Source organism: Schistocerca cancellata, chromosome 3, assembly GCF_023864275.1.
Source record: "Schistocerca cancellata isolate TAMUIC-IGC-003103 chromosome 3, iqSchCanc2.1, whole genome shotgun sequence".
Lineage (NCBI taxonomy): Eukaryota > Metazoa > Arthropoda > Insecta > Orthoptera > Acrididae > Schistocerca > Schistocerca cancellata.
The window spans coordinates 49,523,331-49,543,890 of NC_064628.1; the positions used below are offsets into that span (position 1 = coordinate 49,523,331).

Below are 20,560 nucleotides of genomic sequence, written 5' to 3' on the forward strand. Positions count from 1 at the left end.
AGGACTTACCAACATCTTTATTATCTATGACTGACTCGACGGGCTATCGATCTTTATTCCTGCTACCTCCATCATAATAATGAAATGGGGTGCAGCAGCAGCGAGGCATAAAAATAAGCACAGGCAGGTAATATACTGTAACTGGCAGTGGGTCACAGCAGGACAGGGGACTGATGACCATAGATGTTAAGTCCTATAGTGCTCAGAGCCATTTGACCCACAGCAGGACACAGCAAAACATTTGATAAGGTCATATCACTCATTACTAAAAATAGAAAGACAGGAGACTGAAAATGGCAGCGTTGCAGTGTACAGCGCAAGCGCAGCACAGTGGGACAGTTGGCATAGGCGACCAAAGCCAGATGGCAGTGCGTGAAGAATTAAGACGAAGGAAACTGTCAGGAATGCCTACTCTTGTGACTGGACTCATAGGGTGTTTAGTGCACATTACATGTCGGCTGTGGAAGAAGCAGAAAATTCTTTCTTTCTCATGCACTGTTAACAGAACAGGCCTGTCTTCTGGGTCATTCCGTAGTCACAGTAGGTGGGGGTGGTGCATTTTACGCATAATAGGGTTTCAACCTGTCAAAGTGAACTACCACGCTAGTCTGTTAATTTTATCTCTGCATTAACAGGTGATGCCAGTAATCTTATCTGGTAAGTTCCTTCAAACAGTGGAGACAACTTCTTTGTTTTCCCTTTCTTAATTGCTGGGTTTCACAGCAAAAACCCGTTGCCTGGCTGATGTGGAAGTAAAACTGGTAGTTTATTCCGTCTCTGCAACTGTTTAGTTGTGGCTTCAGTATTATTGCATTGTTCTTGGCACCATTTTATTTTGAGTCTGTGTGTCCAGTTTTTCACTTTCTTAAAGTCTACACCCAGTCGTAGCTTATTTGTTTCAAAGGGTGAACTTGTGGTGTGGCCTTGTACTGCCTCGTAGAGGGTGTGCCATGTTGACTTGTAAATTCTGCTGTCGTAAGCAGATTGGGCATATGAAATACAATGCTCACTGTTGGAATGGGTTTTGTTCTTCACTTGTCAGGATAACGTTGCAGCAGTATTTTTATGGATGCTTTTAATGTGACCATTGGCTTTAGATTGAAAGGGCATTATTCTTGACTTCTTGATTCTTAACAGATTACATACTAGAACAACCAAAGCAGACATTACTTGATTCGTTAGGATAGCATTAGGACTTCCGGGTGGTAACACCAGATGATTCACATAGGCTTTGGCTACAGTTTCTGCAGTCCTGTCTGCAATCTGTACTAACACCAAGTACTGAGGAAAGTGATCAGTAATAGACGGAAAAATTTTATTCTCTTGCTTTGACCGTGGCAATGATCCTATTATATCTAAAGCCACTATTTGAAATTGTTCAGAACCTTTTGGTTGAGTTCACAAGGTGATGAGGTATAGTATGCTATATCCTCCATGTGCACAATAAACAAGAAAGTATTTAACTCTCTGTGTCGCATTACTATCCGATTCCCAAGAGTGATCTTTCAAACAATACGTCATCTGCAGTCACAAAATCTGGAAGCATGGCCTATCACTGGCAAACAGAAGCCTTTCACTGCACCTCTATCAGTTCCTCTATGAGTATCTCTTCTGTTTATATTAAGACTTTGTTACATAATGTGTTAGCTTTTCGGTGGAATTTACCTGGTTTATGGGATACAGTATAATAATTTTCAGTCAGTTTCAGTGCCCAATAAGTCAAATGACAGCTGGGGTGCTTTAGATTTAATGGCCAGAGTAAGGCAGTGTGGTCAGTTACCGCTGTGAATTGCCTACCATACAAATAACATGTAGAATAATTCACTCCAAACAGCAAAGTTTACCCCAGAGGAGCTAATAATTTGTCCAGAGTCCTTGACTTGACACATTTTTTCTGACTTCAAACTTCTGTGTGCATTTTCAATCTTGCCAGTACAATTCTGAACTGCTTGATGTGTTCCTCAATAGTTCAAGAGAACACTAGGTGATATCTAAGTAAACCAAGTAAGTAATGGGTTTCAACTATCAAAATAATAAATCGGCAAATCTCTGAAATGTTGTGAAGGCATTTCTTAAGCTAATAGGCCTCTTTGGAAACTTACACAAGCCAGAAGGTACAATGAAAGACTGTTTTTGGTCACTCTTCAGCAGCCATTGGAATTTAGTGATATCCAGATTTCTTGTTTAGGGTAGTGACAAATTTGAAGTTTTGTAATATGTTTTGGTTTTCATTAATTTGTGGCAAGGGCAGAGTGTCAGAGGTAGTGACCTTGTTTACAGCTCTCCTGTCTACACTAGGCAATAGTTCTTCTTGCCATTGATATGACTACTGTTGGCGAAGCCCAGATGCTGGAAAACAGCTGAATGATTCCTTTATCGATTTGTTGCTGGATTGTTTCTTCCACAACAAACTGTAGCTAGTGCAGGATTTGGTATAGGTCCCACAATATTGACCTGGCATCCCCAGTCAGGATTTTGTGATGAACTACATCAGTAGCGGACAATTAATTTCTCTTCAAATAGGCATGCAAATTTTTTTCAAAACCTGGATACAACAAACTTTGCTCGGGCTCAGTCAGGTGTGACGACTTTTCTCTTGATTCTGTTCTCAAGGGGTAATAATGTATTTTTTTATACAGATAAAAAGTCTTACTTCCTTACGTCAGACACATCTGCTTTTGTGTGTGATACCTCCCCACCACTTAGACTTTGCATACTGGCTAGTGTTACCCCTTGGGGTATCATCACTTCCCTCAAACAAATTATCTAGGCACTCGAGAACACTAATTCTTCCATTTTGAAGTTTGGCATTACAAAGGCTTCTCTTAACATGCTCTTGGAGTCAATCTAGAATTTCGTTCTGGCCCTGCAGCTAAACTAGAAATGAACTTTCACTAAGGTCACTCGTTTTGATTGTTACCTGATGAATTCTGTTGGTGCCAGTGCTTGATGTTGCAGAGATGACTGCCTTCAACACCAAAATACACAGATTCATGGAATGGTGCTTTTCCCAGGAATTCCTCGCCAACGAATTTGACAGCGATTGGTAATCTATCACGCCCTGAACTGGCGCAGAAACTCACTTTCAGGATAACATCAAACTCGCAATCCTGCTTTGTGACAACTTCCATTTCAAAACTATATTTATTTACATCAAGCTCTGATTCAACATTACAAGCTCCTAACGGCCAAATTATTTCAGTACCCAAACTATGGACACGTTTCACACTCCACTCATCTCAGGGAGTAAAAACCACTAGGCTCATCTGGGCTCCTGTATCTACTAATATCCTGATTGTTTCCCCTTGCGTGGTACCATTTATAGTTATAGTTGGCATTGCTTGCTCCACACAGAAACTAACAGGTCGATGGTTCTTCATGGGGTTATGCCTACACCCCACACCAACCCCCTACCCCTACCGATCATTTCACAAATGAAATCCATACCTCCTCGCGTTATTATGGCCAGTGTTCCCTATTCTGTTTCATTTGAAGATAGTACATACCAAGGGTTCTACCTGTTGCCAGATAGGGGAATATTGGGCCGAACACTTTGATGCTTGTTTCTTCACACCTTCCACACACCACAATTTGCTATTACGCAAGGGTGCGAAATAGTTTTCTCTCTCCTCACGTAACCCTTCTAGGCAGATCGCTTCATGCAGCGAAAAGGTAAACACTAATTTTACTTCTCCACCATTCTGGGGACCAAATCCTCTAATGAAGATGTGTGTTGCATCCTTCTCTGCTGCTCATAATAAAAACTCATTTTGCATCACATCTCTCTTTAAATTATGAGTGTGAAGAGATCGCATGAATCCTGTCATCAAACGTTGAATTCTTCTCCTGCTTCTGCCAGAACGTGGACAAGTTGTCACAGTAGTGACTGCTCCTGCAATTACCTGAATAGCGCACTGCTATCCTCTAGACAGGGTGTCAAATCTTCCAGCATTCCACAACATGTTGACAGGCCTGACATGTGGGCACACGTGGACAATATAAGTTTGACCACATTCAATAAAAACCCTTTTAACCACTCACAAAGGTGACATTTTGCAAAAATGTGTTCACATTTTGCAAAAAATGTCTTCACATTTGCCCTAGTTTTCTCAGAATAAAGCTAACTGTGGGATAATTGTTTACAATAGCACACAGTGAAGTAGCAGTATTAACAGCTTCTCTGGATTTCTCTGAAACAGTTTGAGCACCAGCCTTGTATTTAAAAATGGTGGACTGCACTCATTTCTGCCTCTGCTGGTCAATGGCTGTAAGGCTTTGACAGGATTGTTGCTACAGCTTTTAGGGTCACTTTCTTGAGGGTTGTTTTGGAGACACTTACAAATCAGATGGGCCAACTGTTTAACAATGACAGTTACAAAAAATGGAAAGTAAAACTCTTGGTCTCTAGGAGGACAATCCCCAAACTGTGGTCCTGCTATGCTGATGTGGAAACTCTATGGTTGTGAGTGAAGTATAGTTAGCGACACTCACATTACGGTGATTTGGAGGTGGCAGTGCATTGTCATGGAGCAGGACCCTCGGCAAGCAACAGTGTCTGTGAGAAAGAGATGACCCCCAAACCCTCACCACTGCTACAGAAATAGAGGGTGGAGGCACCAAGCCCAGACCGGCATTGGGTAGCAGAGAGACAGCGACAGACAGCATGTTGAGAAGTAATTAGCGAGTGGCTGTACATGGACTCACAGCCATCAGTAACACCATGCAGCTAATGTGCACACTCAGCACATGCACACACAGCTAGCAGTCGGCACTAAAGCATCTACCGAGTGGCCTGGATGAAATACGTATCCACAGGTCTTGTTTTGCTGGCCTGGGTAGCAAGTCAAGGATTCCAATCATGACTACCACACAGTTGGAAGTAGGAACCGACTATAAGGTAGCTGCTGTCCTGATAGCAACACCATTTTGTGCATGATGGCCTGAGAATGACAAAGGAGTGTGAGCCCTGAGTAAATGTGATTTGTATTGAATTGAAAAATGCAGAAGATTCACTGGTAAAATCACACGGATTTATTCAAATAAAGGGCATACAGGTAATTTGGTTTGCCTGGGGAAACGCACCAGCCCATTTGAAGAGGCCATACAGCCAGGAATCTAAAGGGTAAGCCCCAGAGGGCAGGAGTGGAGAGTGTGTTGGTCGACCAGAGGCAGGATCCAGGAGAGTGTAGCGTGCCCCCCCCCCCCCCCCCCCCACACACACACACACACACACACACACACACACACACACACACACTCCCCGACTCTCGAGTTCCCCATCCCCAGCATCCTGCATGATTCTCACCTACATTCTGATTGGTGGAGGGTGCTGATGAGGACTTGCCAGTGTGTCCCCTCATCAGCACCCCTCACCATAAGAACGATGATATGCCCTATCACTAAGGAATTAAAAGTGGGACAAACCAACACACTGACACCATATTACCTGATGGACTACACTATTTTGTTTTGTCCTCTCTGGTGGTGTGCTATGGCAGTGTGGCACGGGCATTTAAAATTATAAGGGCTGCTGATGTATACCTTCCTGCAAACAAACAAAACAGGTTTTTTTTCCCCCGATGTGATAATTAAAACTTAATGACTCAGCCTTGTAAAATGTTGTTTGTTTTTGTTGGTTGTACTGGTTACAGATAGTGTTTGTGAACCTCTTCAATGTTTAGTATTGTTGTGGAACTACTCAAAGTATCTGGAAAGCAAATGAATGTTGATGTATTTATGCAGTAAAATCTTAGTTTTGGGTACTGATGTTTTCAGATGGTACAAAGAATACTCAAAAGACCAGAAAGAGGTTGAACTACCAGAAACTAATTCAAAGACTGAGTCTGGTTGTCTTAAGAGAAAATCTGTTTCTGATGAAGAAGTACAAAAAGATGACGTGTCACCAAAAAAGGTATGCACTATGCCTCTCTCTCTCGTGTGTGTGTGTGTGTGTGTGTGTGTGTGTGTGTGTGTGTTGCACAGTAATCCAACAAACTTTTGAGTACAGAACTAAGTGAAATGTTAAATGAGAAATTTTACACTGCTAAATGGAGTTCTCCAGAAAAATATATTACACTGAACAGTCATTTGTCTAGTGACTGTATGTTCTTTTGCTTTACCTTGTTTGTAAATTCTATAGTGATGTACTTAGTCTGTGTTTCACAATGAGAAATTTTCTTTCCTCTAAGAAAGTAGCAAATCATTTCAGTGGTGATTTTTGTATCTATCTATTCAAATGTTCCATTAGAATTATTCCTTAGATGCTTAGTGTTGGACATCTCACTCTGAGCAAAATAAGTTACATATATTTCACAGTTCAAAGGTTCATGGACAGTTTTTCTGCTTATGGGACATTTAAAACTTAGGGTCTGGTGCTATAGGTAACATCATAGGCAAATATGGTGTTTGTGAAAGAAACTTAAGAGGAGACAAACTGGTGCAGTTTTTTGTGGAAAATAATCTATTTGTTTCCAGAACTTTCTTCAGATTCCCTCGTAGGTTATTGTACACATAGCCATCAGCTACCAATAATGAAGAAAGTTTTATAAGAAACCATACTGATTTCACATTGTTCGTACATTACCGGTACAAATGTGATATTTGTGAAAACATACCATGGTGCTAATATTAATAGATATATTTGGGTAGAATTTGTGTTTTAAAATGCTTCACTTTGAAACGTTACAATGAGTGCTCAACTAATTACCCAAGTAATCATTAAAAATCTAGAGTACCCAGAAGTAAGAATTAAAGTCGTCAAAAAAAAAAGATTAAAATTACAATTGCAAGAAATAAGCCCTCAGTTCAGACTTAATTAACCTGGTTTTGACACTATTGGGAGTGCCTTTATCAGAATTGAAAACGATTAAAGTGGCCTATAACATAGTCACAGAGTTTAGGATAAGACATTTTTATATAAAGAGTGTAAGTACTGATTAACAGTAAAAGACATAAACAGTACTTACATGTCACATATAAAATAATTAACACACCAAAACAGCTTTAGTCACAAAATATTTAAGATAGCATAAATGAGGCGAGCCAATATGGGCTGCTCATATCTGTTCGGCCACAGGATGCAACAGACTGAGGTGCCCGCATTAACAAATGCGGCCAGGTGAACATGGCATTGCAATGAGTGTGCCATCTAGTAGCCGTAGGCACAATTAGGCTACTTCACATTCAAGTGCAAGCAGATAAAATTATAATGAATAATGTTCAGTACATAATGAAAATCAACATTCGTTTGACAACGTAACATTTTGTCTGCATCGGAGCTTAGAAGCACAATATAAAACATAAATCGTTATTATGAAAAATACAGAGAAGGCTGAATGACAGCTTGTAGAAAGCAATATTACATGGAATATGGCCAAAAAACCATTTAATAATTAAAATTATGAGAATGACTTAGATGGGAAAGAACATTTCGGCAAACTGCGTAAGGAGACCCGAAGTCAAATGTCAAGTAACAGCTTTATACCATAGAAGAAATTTTTATTGCATAGCTGCAGCTGTTCATTGAGAATGAGGCTATCATTTTTAGAGAGATGTTTAAAAATATCTCATTCTTCTAGAATATCTAATCTACGCCCTTTCTTATTGGTGTGCAAAATGTTGCTACCACAAATAGCTTTAGGTGCGTGACCTGTAATCAGAAGATGGTCGGCAAAGGACGAATTTTTGGGGCTGGTGCCATTTTTTCTTAACAGGTGCTCTTTTTATCTGGTTGTAAAGGCATGTCCAGTTTATTCTATGTAGTAAGAAGAGCAGGTATCGCAGACAATTTTGTAAACACCAGAAATTTCTAAAGGGGAACGAATAGATTGTAAACTATGAATGAAGTGGTTGTGTGGTGGTGGGTTCTGGTTGTGTTTTTTTTTTTTTTTTTTTTTTTTTTTTTTTTTTTTTTTTTTTTTTTTGTGGGGGGGGGGGGGGGTAGAGCGTAGAGCGTAGTAACTCTTTTAGTAGCTTTCTTTTTAAGGTGGTCATCTGCTATGTTAGGTTTATACTTTGTTATTAACTGCTATCATTTTGAGTAAATTGGTTTTGTCGTTGAACTTTTCTTTCGAAAGTGGAATGGAAGCCACTGGGCCAGCAGAAGTGGAGTCCACCTGACACACCGTCAAAGATAATATGATTGAAATCCAGAAAATTTATATTGGATACGACAGCAGCAGCAACAACAACAGGCAGCACAGGATGACATCTGAAATTTTGGGATTTACAAATGAAAGAAGAAAATATAAAACAAAATACTACATAGATGTACAAATAAAGTATGGAAAAGATCGAGAAATGTGGATATCGAACATATCCAAGGAAACTGATATCTTTCAAGGGAAATAAAGATTATTTCACCCTGCGTAAAAAGTTTAAACAGCTTAGTAGTGTTTGACAGAAACAACATAGTAAATTATGAGAAATAATAAAATCTTTGTCTTTGGCATAGATTATAACATCAAAAGATGCAAAGAATAAATTTGTCATAAAAAATTCACGATAAAACAGTAAACTGCTCAAAGAACTTCAGGAAATATCTGTCATGGAATTTATTTTGCAAGGCTATGCAATCTCTCTTCTTTTGTTTGAAGTTTATTCTGAGACAATTTTCAGAGAAATCTCAACAAGAAATTACTGAGGGATCGCTATAATGAGTCATTCACATCTTCAGATATGCAGACATCATAGCAGATTACACCAAAATTAATACAGCTCCATTTTGAAAATTTGATGCACCATAAACTTTTTGATGTTGTTACAACTTTCTTCACTGTATGTTAAACTGTCTAGTTCAGCACAGTGAAGAGTTCAGCCTGTCTATTAACCCTTCCAAGACCAAAATTATGATATCGTCTAGTTAAATCAAACAAGATAATGCAGTTAATAATGTGTCCTCCTTTGAGTACTTGGGCACTATGTCATACAAGTGATGTGACTTCAAGTGGGGGGTACATTCCATAATTTTATACGGCAGGCAAAATAATCATCCACATGAGAAAGTTCTCCCTAAGGCCAGACGTTGGTTTACAGCTGAGAATAAGAATGATTCAGTTCATTGGTGTGAAAGTTGGACCTTCAACTCGAGTATTTTTTAGTGGAAGCTCAAGATGCCTTATGTTAAGACATTTTGGTGACAATTTACAAGGGGATAGTGCCTACCCATCATTACAAATTTTGTCCAAATTTATGGTATAATACAGGGCTTGGCCAAAAATGAAATTGACAGAAATGGGGCCTCCATATGGTTAAGCATGTAGAAAAAAATTTTGTTTTTAGTGAGGGTTGGGTGAGACAAGAGTTGTTTATGTTAGCGTAGTTTCCAGGCAGCAGTTGGTACAATGGAAAGATTACAGACCAATAATCAGTGTTGTGAGGTTGAGCCCCTATGCAGAAACTTTTTTCAATTTTTACATTACTCACACTGCATATAAATAGAAATAATGCTCTATGTATTGTGTTTACTTCGTTTTCATAAAAAGGCATGAAAAGCAAAGGCAATGGAAAATTTGAGAAAGTGAACAAATTTCCAGGGAGGGATTGTAAGGTCTGTGGAAAAAGAACCTGCATAACTAGAAAGCCATCATGCAGTTACCAAAATGATTAGTAGCTGAGACCAAAGTAAATCACTGGCAGTGTTTATACAACCAGCTAACAAATAAAGAGGAGGACAGAATCACAGACTGACCTGTGCGAAGTGTAGGGCAGGTCAGGAGATAGAACACTACAGGTGTGTAAAAGATAGGAATAGTTGCAGCTGCATAACAGCAAGCTGATTTTGGGATGTTGGCAAGAGTATTTTGGTGAAATATTCAATAGTGAATTCCTTCACCCATCAGTACGAAAAGCCAATGTCACGACTTGACCAGTTCTACATCTACATCTGCATCCACATCCATATCCATATCCATACTCTGCAAGCCACCTGACGGTGTGTGGCGGAGGGTACCTTGATTACCTCTATCAGTTCTCCCTTCTATTCCAGTCTCGTATTGTTCGTGGAAAGAAAGATTGTCGGTATGCCTCTGTGTGGGCTCTAATCTCTCTGATTTTATCCTCATGGTCTCTTCGCGAGATATATGTAGGAGGGAGCAATATACTGCCTGACTCCTCTGTGAAGATATGTGCTCAAAACTTCAACAAAAGCCCGTACCGAGCTACTGAGCGTCTCTCCTGCAGAGTCTTCCACTGGAGTTTATCTATCATCTCCATAACGCTTTCGCGATTACTAAATGATCCTGTAACGAAGCGCGCTGCTCTCCATTGGATCTTCTCTCTCTCTTTATCAACTCTGTCTACATCTACATCTACATCTACATCTACATCCATACTCCGCAAGCCACCTGACGGTGTGTGGCGGAGGGTACCCTGAGTACCTCTATCGGTTCTCCCTTCTATTTCAGTCTCGTGTTGTTCGTGGAAAGAAGGATTGTCTGTATGCTTCTGTGTGGGCTCTAATCTCTCTGATTTTATCCTCATGGTCTCTTCGCGAGATATACGTAGGAGGGAGCAATATACTGCTGGACTCTTCGGTGAAGGTATGTTCTTGAAACTTTAACAAAAGCCCGTACCGAGCTACTGAGCGTCTCTCCTATAGTGTCTTTCACTGGAGTTTATCTATCATCTCCGTAACGCTTTCGCGATTACTAAATGATCCTGTAACGAAGCGCGCTGCTCTCCGTTGGATCTTCTCTATCTCTTCTATTAACCCTATCAGGTACGGATCCCACACCGCTGAGCAGTATTCAAGCAATGGGCGAACAAGTGTACTGTAACCTACTTCCTTTGTTTTCGGATTGCATTTCCTTAGGATTCTTCCAATGAATCTGTCTGGCATCTGCTTTACTGACGATCAACTTTATATGATCATTTCATTTTAAATCACTCCTAATGCGTACTCCCAGATAATTTATGGAATTAACTGCTTCCAGTTGCTGACCTACTATTTTGTAGCTAAATGATAAGGGATCTATCTTTCTATGTATTTGCAGGAAATTACACCCGTATGGATCCCACACTGGTGAGCAGTATTCAAGCAGTGGGCGAACAAGTGTAATGTAACCTACTTCCTTTGTTTTCGGACTGCATTTCCTTAGGATTCTTCCAATGAATCTCAGTTTGGCATCTGCTTTATCAACGATTAATTTTCTATGGTCATTCCATTTTAAATCACTCCTAATGCCTACTCCCAGATAATTTATGGAATCAACTGCTTCCAGTTGCTGACCTGCTATATTGTAGCTAAATGATTAAGGATCTTTATTTCTATGTATTCGCAGCACATTACACTTGTCTACATTGAGATTCAATTGCCATTCCCTGCACCATGCATCAATTCGTTGCAGATCCTCCTGCATTTCAGTACAATTTTCCAGTGTTACAACCTCTCGATATGCTAAAGCATCATCCACAAAAAGATTCAGTGAACTTCCAATGTTATCCACAACGTCATTTATATATATTGTGAATAGCAACAGTCCTATGACAGTCTCCTGCGGCACACCAGAAATCTCACTTACTTCGGAAGACTTCTCTCCATTGAGAATGACATGCTGCATTCTGTTATCTAGGAACTCTTCAATCCAATCACACAATTGGTCTGATAGTCCATATGCTCTTACTTTGTTCATTAAACGACTGTGGGGAACTGTATCAAATGCCTTGCGGAAGTCAAGAAACACATCTACCTGGGAACCCTGTCTATGGCCCTCTGAGTCTCATGGAGTTGGGTTTCATATGATCGTCTTTTTCGAAACCCATGCTGATTCCTACAGAGTAGATTTTAGTCTCCAGAAAAGTCATTATACTCGAACATAATACATGTTCCAAAATTCTACAACTGATCGACGTTAGAGATATAGGTCTTTAGTTCTGTACATCTGTTCAACGTCCCTTGAAAATGGGAATGACCTGTGCCCTTTTCCAATCTTTTGGAAGGCTACACTCTTGTAGAGACCTACGGTACACCGCTGCAAGAAGAGGGGCAAGTTCCTTCGCGTACTCTGTGTAATATCGAACTGGTATCCCATTGGGTCCAGCGGCCTTTCCTCTTTTGATAGATTTTAATTATTTTGCTATCCCTCTGTCATCTATTTCGATATCTACCATTTTGCCATCTGTGCGACAATCTAGAGAAGGAACTACAGTGCAGTCTTCCTCTGTGAAACAGCTTTGGAAAAAGACATTTAGTATTTTGGCCTTTAGTCTGTCATCCCCTGTTTCAGTAAGATTTTGTTCACAGAGTGTCTGAACATTTTGTTTTGATCCACCTACCGCTTTGACATAAGACCAAAATTTCTTAGGATTTTCTGCCAAGTCAGTACGTAGAACTTTACTTTCAAATTCATTAAACGCCTCTCGCATAGCCCTCCTCACACTACATTTCGCTTCGTGTAATATTTGTTTGTCTGCAAGGCTTTGGCTTTGTTTATGTTTGCTGTGAATTTCACTTTGCTTTCGTAGCAGTTTTCTAACTCTGTTGTTGTTCCACGGTGGCTGTTTTCCATCTCTTGCGATCTTGCTTGGCACATACTCGTCTAATGCATATTGTACGATGGTTTTGAACTTTGTCCACTGATCCTCAACACTATCTGTACTTGAGATGAAACTTTTGTGTTGAGCCGTCAAGTACTCTGAAATCTGCTTTTTGTCACTTTTGCTAAACAGAAAAATCTTTCTACCCTTTTTAATATTTCTATTTACGGCTGAAATCACCGATGCTGTAGCCGCTTTGGTCGCTGATTCCCTGTTCTCCATTAATTGTTTCAAATAGTTCGGGTCTGTTTATCACCAGAGAGTCTTAATATGTTATCGCCACAAGTTGGTTCTCTGTTTAACTGCTCAAGGTAGTTTTCAGCTAATGCACTTAAAAAAAATTCCATGGATTCTTTGTCCTTGCCACCCGTTATAAACGTTTGAGTTTCCCAGTCTATACCTGGTTAATTAAAATCACCACCCAAAACTAGAACATGGTCGGGAAATCTACTTGAAATATTTTTCAGATTTTCCTTTAGGTGTTCTGCCACAACAGCTGTTGAGCCAGGGTGCCTATAGAGACATCCAATTACTATGTTTGAGCCTGCTTTAACCGTGACCTTCACCCAAATTATTTCACATTTCGGATCTCTGTCAATTTCCTTCGATACTATTGCACTTTTTATCGCTATAAACACACCTCCCCCTTCACTGTCCAGCCTGTCTCTGTGGTATACATTCCAATCCAAGTTTAGAATTTCATTACTGTTTACATCTGGTTTCAGCCAACTTTCCGTCCCTAGTACTATGTGGGCATTGTGACCGTTTATTAATGAGAGCAGTTCTGGGACCTTTCTATAGACGCTCCTGCAGTTTACTATTACCACATTAATATTGTCATTCCCTGTTGCGTTTTGCCTACTACTACCTTGTCGCGTCTCAGGAGGCATCTTGTCGGGCCTAGGGAGGGAATTCTCTAACCTAAAAAAACCCACATGTGCACTCCACACGTACTCCACTACCCTTGTATCCGCTTCCTGCGTGTAGTGCACGCCTGACCTATTCAGGGGGACCCTACATTTCTCCACCCGATAGCGCAGATCGAGAAATTTGCTCCCCAGATCCTCGCAGAATCGTCTGAGCCTCTGGTTTAAGCCTTCCACTCGTTTCTAAACCGAGGACTGTGATAGGTTCTGGGAACAACACTACAAATAGTTAGCTCAGGTTGCACCCCACGAGCGAGGCTTTCCGCCTTCGTAAACTCCGCCAACCGTCTGTACGAACTGAGGATGACCTCTGAACCCAGACGGCAGGAGTCATCGGTGCCGACATGAGCAACAATTTGCAGTCAAGTGCACCCAGTGCTCTCTATTGCCGCTGGAAGGGCCTCCTTCACAACTCAGATGACCACCCCCCCCTGCAAGCAGCCAGAGTGAACACTGGCCTTCTTCCTCGACCTTTCTGCTATTTCCCTAAGGGGCTCCATCACCCACCTAACATTGGAACTCCCAATCACTAATAAACCCCTCCCCCAGTGTGCCTGCTTGGGCCTTGCTGAAGGAGGGGCCACATGTCCACTCACAGGCAGAGCGGCGATGCCACACGGCCAGCCTCCACATTGACCCTGCACCTTGTGCCACGCGAATGCCGTTGAACCCGCGACTCCCCTTGAGAGAGGGTGGCCCAACCACGCCCGGTACCCGCGAAGATGTCTCGACCGCAAGGACTGTGGGTGAAGCGTGTAACACCTGGGGTGTACCACGCAACGCACCAGACTCCCCACTGCTGCTACACTGCGCATGACAGCAGATGAGGCCGAAAGTTTCCATTTTAATGTGAAATATAGAGACACTCCAGGTCCAAATTACTTTCCTGCAGACGTGGAAAATTGAGGAATGTAGTGACAGTCATCACGTGGCTGGCAGAACTTTTCAGCTCTTTTATTCATTGTGCCTGCATACTCACAGGAGTGTCCTTCACACTGGACTAAACAGGATTCCCCAAAACAGGTGAAGTGAGTTCTGCTGTTTCAGTTTCAGTGAAAGACAGCACCTCATACTTGGTGGTACAACACCTTTAGTCGTCCATGGTCCCCATTCACCATGTACAGGACGCCTATATCTTCCATGACATGACATGACATGTCATGTCATTCGCAGTCAAGTGAACAGGTAATGACAGATCCTGTACTTTCTGCAGAGAAAACAAGATCCACAGCAGTGGGTAGTACTTGAGGTACCTTTGGTACTGGTACCACAGGTGCACGACTCTCAGGAGCTTTCCCAACATGACAACTCACAGCAGCTGCCAGTTGTTCGACATTAGTCAGGGTGATTTCCAGCTGCTTACAAATGCTAGCAAACACATTCTGTGTTCAAGAACAGCATTCACAGTGGGGCTGCATTTTGGCTGGTACAACATGTTGCAGGACAGTGAACAGATGATTTTAAATTAAGCCCACTGGTTACCTTTAATCTGTTCAGCAAAAAGGGTGGTATTTCCCAATAAAAATTGAAGCAAATACAAAAATGAAGTTTGTATTAAGACAACACAAAAACCTATGGTAAAAACTACTAGTTGTATGAAACATTTTGAGGTTAATTGTAGTTATTAGCAAGCGTGAAAATAGTTAATTTATGATAAATGTAATACAATATATTACTTGAAACATCTGCTAAGTAACTAAATCACAAATGCCAGTTAATTAAAAGTTAGATTATGCACAGGACAGTGATAGCTTCTAAAAATTCTCAAAAACTGCTCATTTCCTTGCATTGATATACAATGAAATTCAGGGGGTGATCTATTCTTTGGCAGTAACTGTGAACCATAAATGCTGATTTGCTACAAAATAAGTCAGGTGTCCAAAACACTCGTACCGAGAACTTGTATAGTTTTGTAAGCAACCGAAAATTTTCAAAAATGGCATATTTCTCACATTATTATACAGTGAAATTGGAGAATGATTGTTTTGAACGAGGATAGGCCTATTGTTCTCAAACTTTAAAATACCACAAATAAGTTTAAGCCTACAATTGACAGTAACAGTAAAAGTTTATTGTGGCTCTCACAAATGTCCGAAATTTCACAAATATCGTAATACGCTTGGGTATTAACACATTTGCTGCGGTTACCAGTGGAGGCCACCAACGCTCTAGGCAGACACTTGTAAGCACATGTGAGTTGAGTGCTGAAATAATACCCTTGCGAAACCTGTAAGTTCATGTTGTGCACGTACGTAATATTGACAGCGAATATAACGTCTGCACAAGAGGTGGTGCTAGATATAGAAATAAAAGTATACTTTAGTTGCATGCCAATCATGTGACAAGTGCTGCATGCTGTCTGGCACTTAGAAGCATCATATGCATTTATTTGCAAACAATTCTAGCAACACCTCTGATTTATTGATTTTATTGCAAACTGGAAAGAAAATGCAATTCAAACACAGTGATAAATCTGCTCCATTGAGAGAGAATTAGTGTCTGAAAACACCAAAAGATATGTCATACAGAGAAAAAGAAACAGGACTCATCTGCAGTGTGGCACTATGGAACCCAAATCCCATATAACAAATAAGTTTGCAAGGTGTAGAGGTGATGTTTTTATAGCAAACCACAAATAAGTCCACATACTGTACAGGAACCTCATGTTCTGAGCAATCAATGTAACAATATTTTACTTGGCTATCAAATAAAACAAACACTTTACATATCAAACACGAACATATCTTCCTCTGAAGATACGACAGCCCATTACATTACAGATGTGTAATTGTGCAGCAGTTCAAACAGAATACAGGTTTGTTTGGACATGTTAATGCACATCTATGGTGTATCCGTACACTTGCCCCATTCCTCACACGTTATACATTGCTTCCTCATAACTTGCTTCTTCTCTTCAGTTGTGTCACGCTTTTGCACAAAGTGTGTGTCTTTATGATTTGTTATGCACTCCTTTTGTAATGTCCATTTGTGGAAGTACGTCCTATATTATTTGTATTCTCTAACCACATGACATCACTTCATGCCCTGAGTATTTATTATATAGGTAATGCGGGTTGAACATTAGCATGTCAACTACATGGAAGGATAGTTTCTTTGGCCAGCGGATAGTCTTTCATTCACATAAATAATACGACAATATCTGGTCCTGCCTATCGCTCCCAGACGTACAACTATTATATTTGATAACTGGCAATGGTTTCGAGACTATTTGCTGGCATGCATTCTGCACAAATCCCATTGTATTAGGATATTCTGTGGAAATATAAGAGATCTCTCATCTATCCTTCCATTTGCCGATCCTTTCCCCAGTTTTGTGCATAACACATCTTTATCGGTATTTCTCGTAAAGCAAAGCTGTTGTAAAAAATTGTCCATGGGAATGTGATGGGCATCATGCAGCTTACAAAACCATCTGGATTATTTACAATGTACAATTTGATGCCATATTTATTCCTTTTGTTCTTTATATATAGTGTAAATGACAATCGTCCCCTACAAGGAATCATTGATTCATCTAAAGATAGATCCCTACCTCAATAATACATCTAACACATTATGTTGTTAAAATAATTCAATATTGGGCGTACCCTATATAGTCGATCATCTGGTTTCGGGTTTTCTGACTGTATTTTTCGCAAAATGCAGTGAGCGTAAGATGAGCAAATATCTGTCTCTGCCCATACTCATCGCTATTCCTCTATTTTTGAACAGCGGGTCTTCCAGTAGTCTTGTAATCGGGCATATTTGACATTAGCCATATGAAATACCCAGGAAGACTAGTATTTCTCTTATACTTACAAGTTTCCAATTACTAATACTAGAGCTATCTTTCGTATTTTTGCTCGCAAATATATTGCGTGCGTTACTGTTCGTTTCATCAACTACAAACTGCAGTATGTCATATGTAACCAGTAGCCTAAAGAAACCCATTGGCGTACTGCCAGCATGATTTATCTGAAAACATTGTGCTTTTGTAAATGGATGATACTGCATCCCATGTGGTTCTTCATGCCAAGTTGCACCTGGTTTGCTTACTTACGCAAGTGCAGATTCTTTATCGTCGGCAATTTCCTCATAATCGTCTGATTCCGAACTGTCGCACAACATATTCGACAATTCTGCTTCCACACTGTCATCACTATGGTATGTTTCTGCAGTCTCCAAATTCCAGCCACCCTCCTCTGGTTCGTCCCCTCTGAAATCAACATCACTGTCTTCTAACACACTTAGTTAACTCATTGTCAGTACATTGTTCACTCTTCGTACTCTTTTTTTGGGTTAGAAAGCCCCAGTGTTGGTTGATTTGCCGCCATTGCAAACCGTGCACAACACAGACGACTAAAGATGAAAACACACAACTGCAGACAGGAAAACGTTACGTGATAATTCGTTGGTTGCTTGTACTAACACGGGTGCACAGCCAAACAAACTAAACTAAATTCTCAGCTAGTGAACGTGCCACTTATGAGTGTTACCTGCACTGGCTTGTTGATCGTGGAAACGCATATAAGCATCAGCCACACTGGCGTGTTGATCACGGAAACGCCTATAAGCATCAGCCGCAGTGATCATGTTAAAACAGTCAATGAAAGATTATGCAGAAGCAATGCAAACAGTAAAATATGTGAATCTAAAATTTCAAAGTGGCATGCGAATCTTGTACACGTGGTCTCACACAAAAGAAAATTCTGGAGTCGGCTTTTGTATCTCATTCAAAATTGCTAAAACGTGCAGCTTCAACAAAGCCCCTCTTGTGCCTGTTTCACCTAACAAACTTTGTTGTTTTGGAGTGCTACAATACTTGAATCTGAATCATGTTAAGTCATTGTAATATAAAGGATATGGTATTGGCTGCTGGGTGAACCCTTGCTGACTGGAATTGACAATGCTGAGCGTGTATCTTACTTGGGACTGGCAGTGGGCAGTGCCTGAACTGAGACTTTGGTGCCGTTTCGAAAGTTTTGACTGTGGTCAAAAGAGAGATTAGTCTGAAATCAAGGTATTCTGTTCACACGTGTAATCGTAAGTTATGTTTTAGTGCAGTATTGATATTATCTTCTTTATTGCAATTTTTTAACCTATAAAATTGCATCAACACATGGTACCAGTATTTTGTTAGAAGATAAAAGTAATTTATTTCTACTAATTGGTAAATGTTTTGCAGGTTTTCTGTTTTGTATTTTTCTTTTTTTTTATGGGCTTTTCTAACAGTCTTTTCTTTTAACACAGCAAAAAAAGCGAGTGAGCTTCTCTGATCCAGATGTCAGTAGCACATGCTACTTTGAGGAGTATCCTATTGAGGAAATGCATAAAGACTATCAGTGGATTGCATGCTCAGGAGGAATGGAAGGTAAGTAATGTTTCATACAGAATCTTTGTAGCTGATAACTTTTTTTAGACTGCTTAATGATATAAGAGGAAACTGAAACAGCAAAGAATAAACACTGCCTTTTGGAATTAGATATGAAGATAAGTCATCCCTTCACCCCACCCTCCATGATTAAAGCACTGCTGCAACAAAAACAACAGAAATAGCACTGGTTTACAAGTAAGGTATAGAGTAACAGACAAAATTAGGAAAATCATCCAGAGAGTTAGAGAAAACCACACACAATGGTTGAGCACCGGGGACCAATTTTAAAGAGACATTTGAAAATAAAATGTGGAGGAGCAATGGGGACATGTAGCACTGTTACCTTTATTCCTAAATTCTGCAAACTACTTACAGATGGTTATAAAATATTCCATATGTACTAAGCATGTTACTGATTAATCATGAAGACTTACGCAGTTTACTCATACTAAGAAATTTCTTAGAAAAGCAAATGTTGTTGTTATGGAACTTCAAAAGTTTTAATCTAGTTCTGAAACCATCCAGGAAAGCTTTGCCTGGAGTTTAGTGTATCTGTTTGACTCTATCTGGAGATTGTTTAATGAAGTCGTATTACAACTGTTTTCTTATTAAGGTCATTCTGCAAGTCTTTAGTAAGAAAAGAAACTTTCTAATTTTCAGGAAAGTTAATGTTAAAGGCTCCTCAGAGTACTCACATTAAATCACAATTTATCATCTCACCATTTATAATCTCAAACCATTTAATGGTTGCTCCATGACGAGTGCTTGTTAATGTTGTTCAGAATATTTTGTAGGAAGACACAGTCTCTTTTGAAGGCCCTCCAATGTCGGAAAGATGATAAAAGGCATTTAACGCATCAGAGCTCTGAAGTGGTTGGAGAAGAATTTGTTTTGAGAATCTTCAGGAAAAGTTTGTTTTGGTTGTCCTGTGAGCTGTTGTGAGGCAGTGCACGCCACTCTTGCCCACTTTACCTCTGGCACTCCTTTGCCCACATTCATAGCTTCCTTTACTTTTGGGTCATTTCGCATAGTATGTACCAGATTTATGAATGAATTCTACCTGATCATCTCCAATTTGAGAAGAAGGTTCCATGGATGTTCCTTGTAGAATAAAGCTAAGCTGAATGAAATCTGAGCACAAAATAGGGGAAAAAATCTGGCTTTAAAAGTCTTTCAATGGAAGGCTTACAAATGTGCAATTTCTAACACATTTTTTGCCAAATTTAGAGCTTCTTAAAATTGAAACCAGGAGTATGTAAGATACTTTGGATCAAATGGACAATATTTTATGCTCTCCACATTTTAAATTGTAAACTTGTATCTTCCATTATTTTCAGACTACATGTGGTCAGAATAGGAAAAATTCATCACATCATTTTTCCTACCATTTTGTAATAGAAATAATTTAAATGTACTGAGTGCACTTTAGCAGTTGCACTCAAAAGTTCATTTTTATGTAATGTAACATCACTGTATCAGTATTTATGAGCATTTCAGAAGTTAATAACAAGTAAATAGACCAACAGACTTTGTGTCAAATTTGTGTTGTTGTGGTTTTCAATCCAGATTCTGGTTTGATGCAGCTTTCCATGCTACTCTACCCTGTGCAAGCCTCTTCATCTCCAAATAATTGCTCCATCCTACATACTTCTGAATCTGCTTACTGTATTCATTTCTTGGACTCCCTCTAAGATTTTTACCCTCAACGCCGCCCTCCAATACTAAA

At 40.0% G+C, this 20,560-nt stretch overlaps 1 protein-coding gene across 1 annotated transcript in view; it reads left to right on the forward strand.

Moving 5' to 3' along the window:
- The window catches only part of LOC126176932 (telomere-associated protein RIF1-like), a 97,981-nt gene that overhangs the window by 22,105 nt on the left and 55,316 nt on the right, over positions 1 to 20,560 (forward strand). The window contains exons 4-5 of the mRNA XM_049924123.1: positions 5,776 to 5,911; positions 18,711 to 18,831. Of these exons, the coding sequence (XP_049780080.1) occupies positions 5,776 to 5,911; positions 18,711 to 18,831 (257 nt within the window). The remainder of the gene's footprint in view (positions 1 to 5,775; positions 5,912 to 18,710; positions 18,832 to 20,560) is intronic.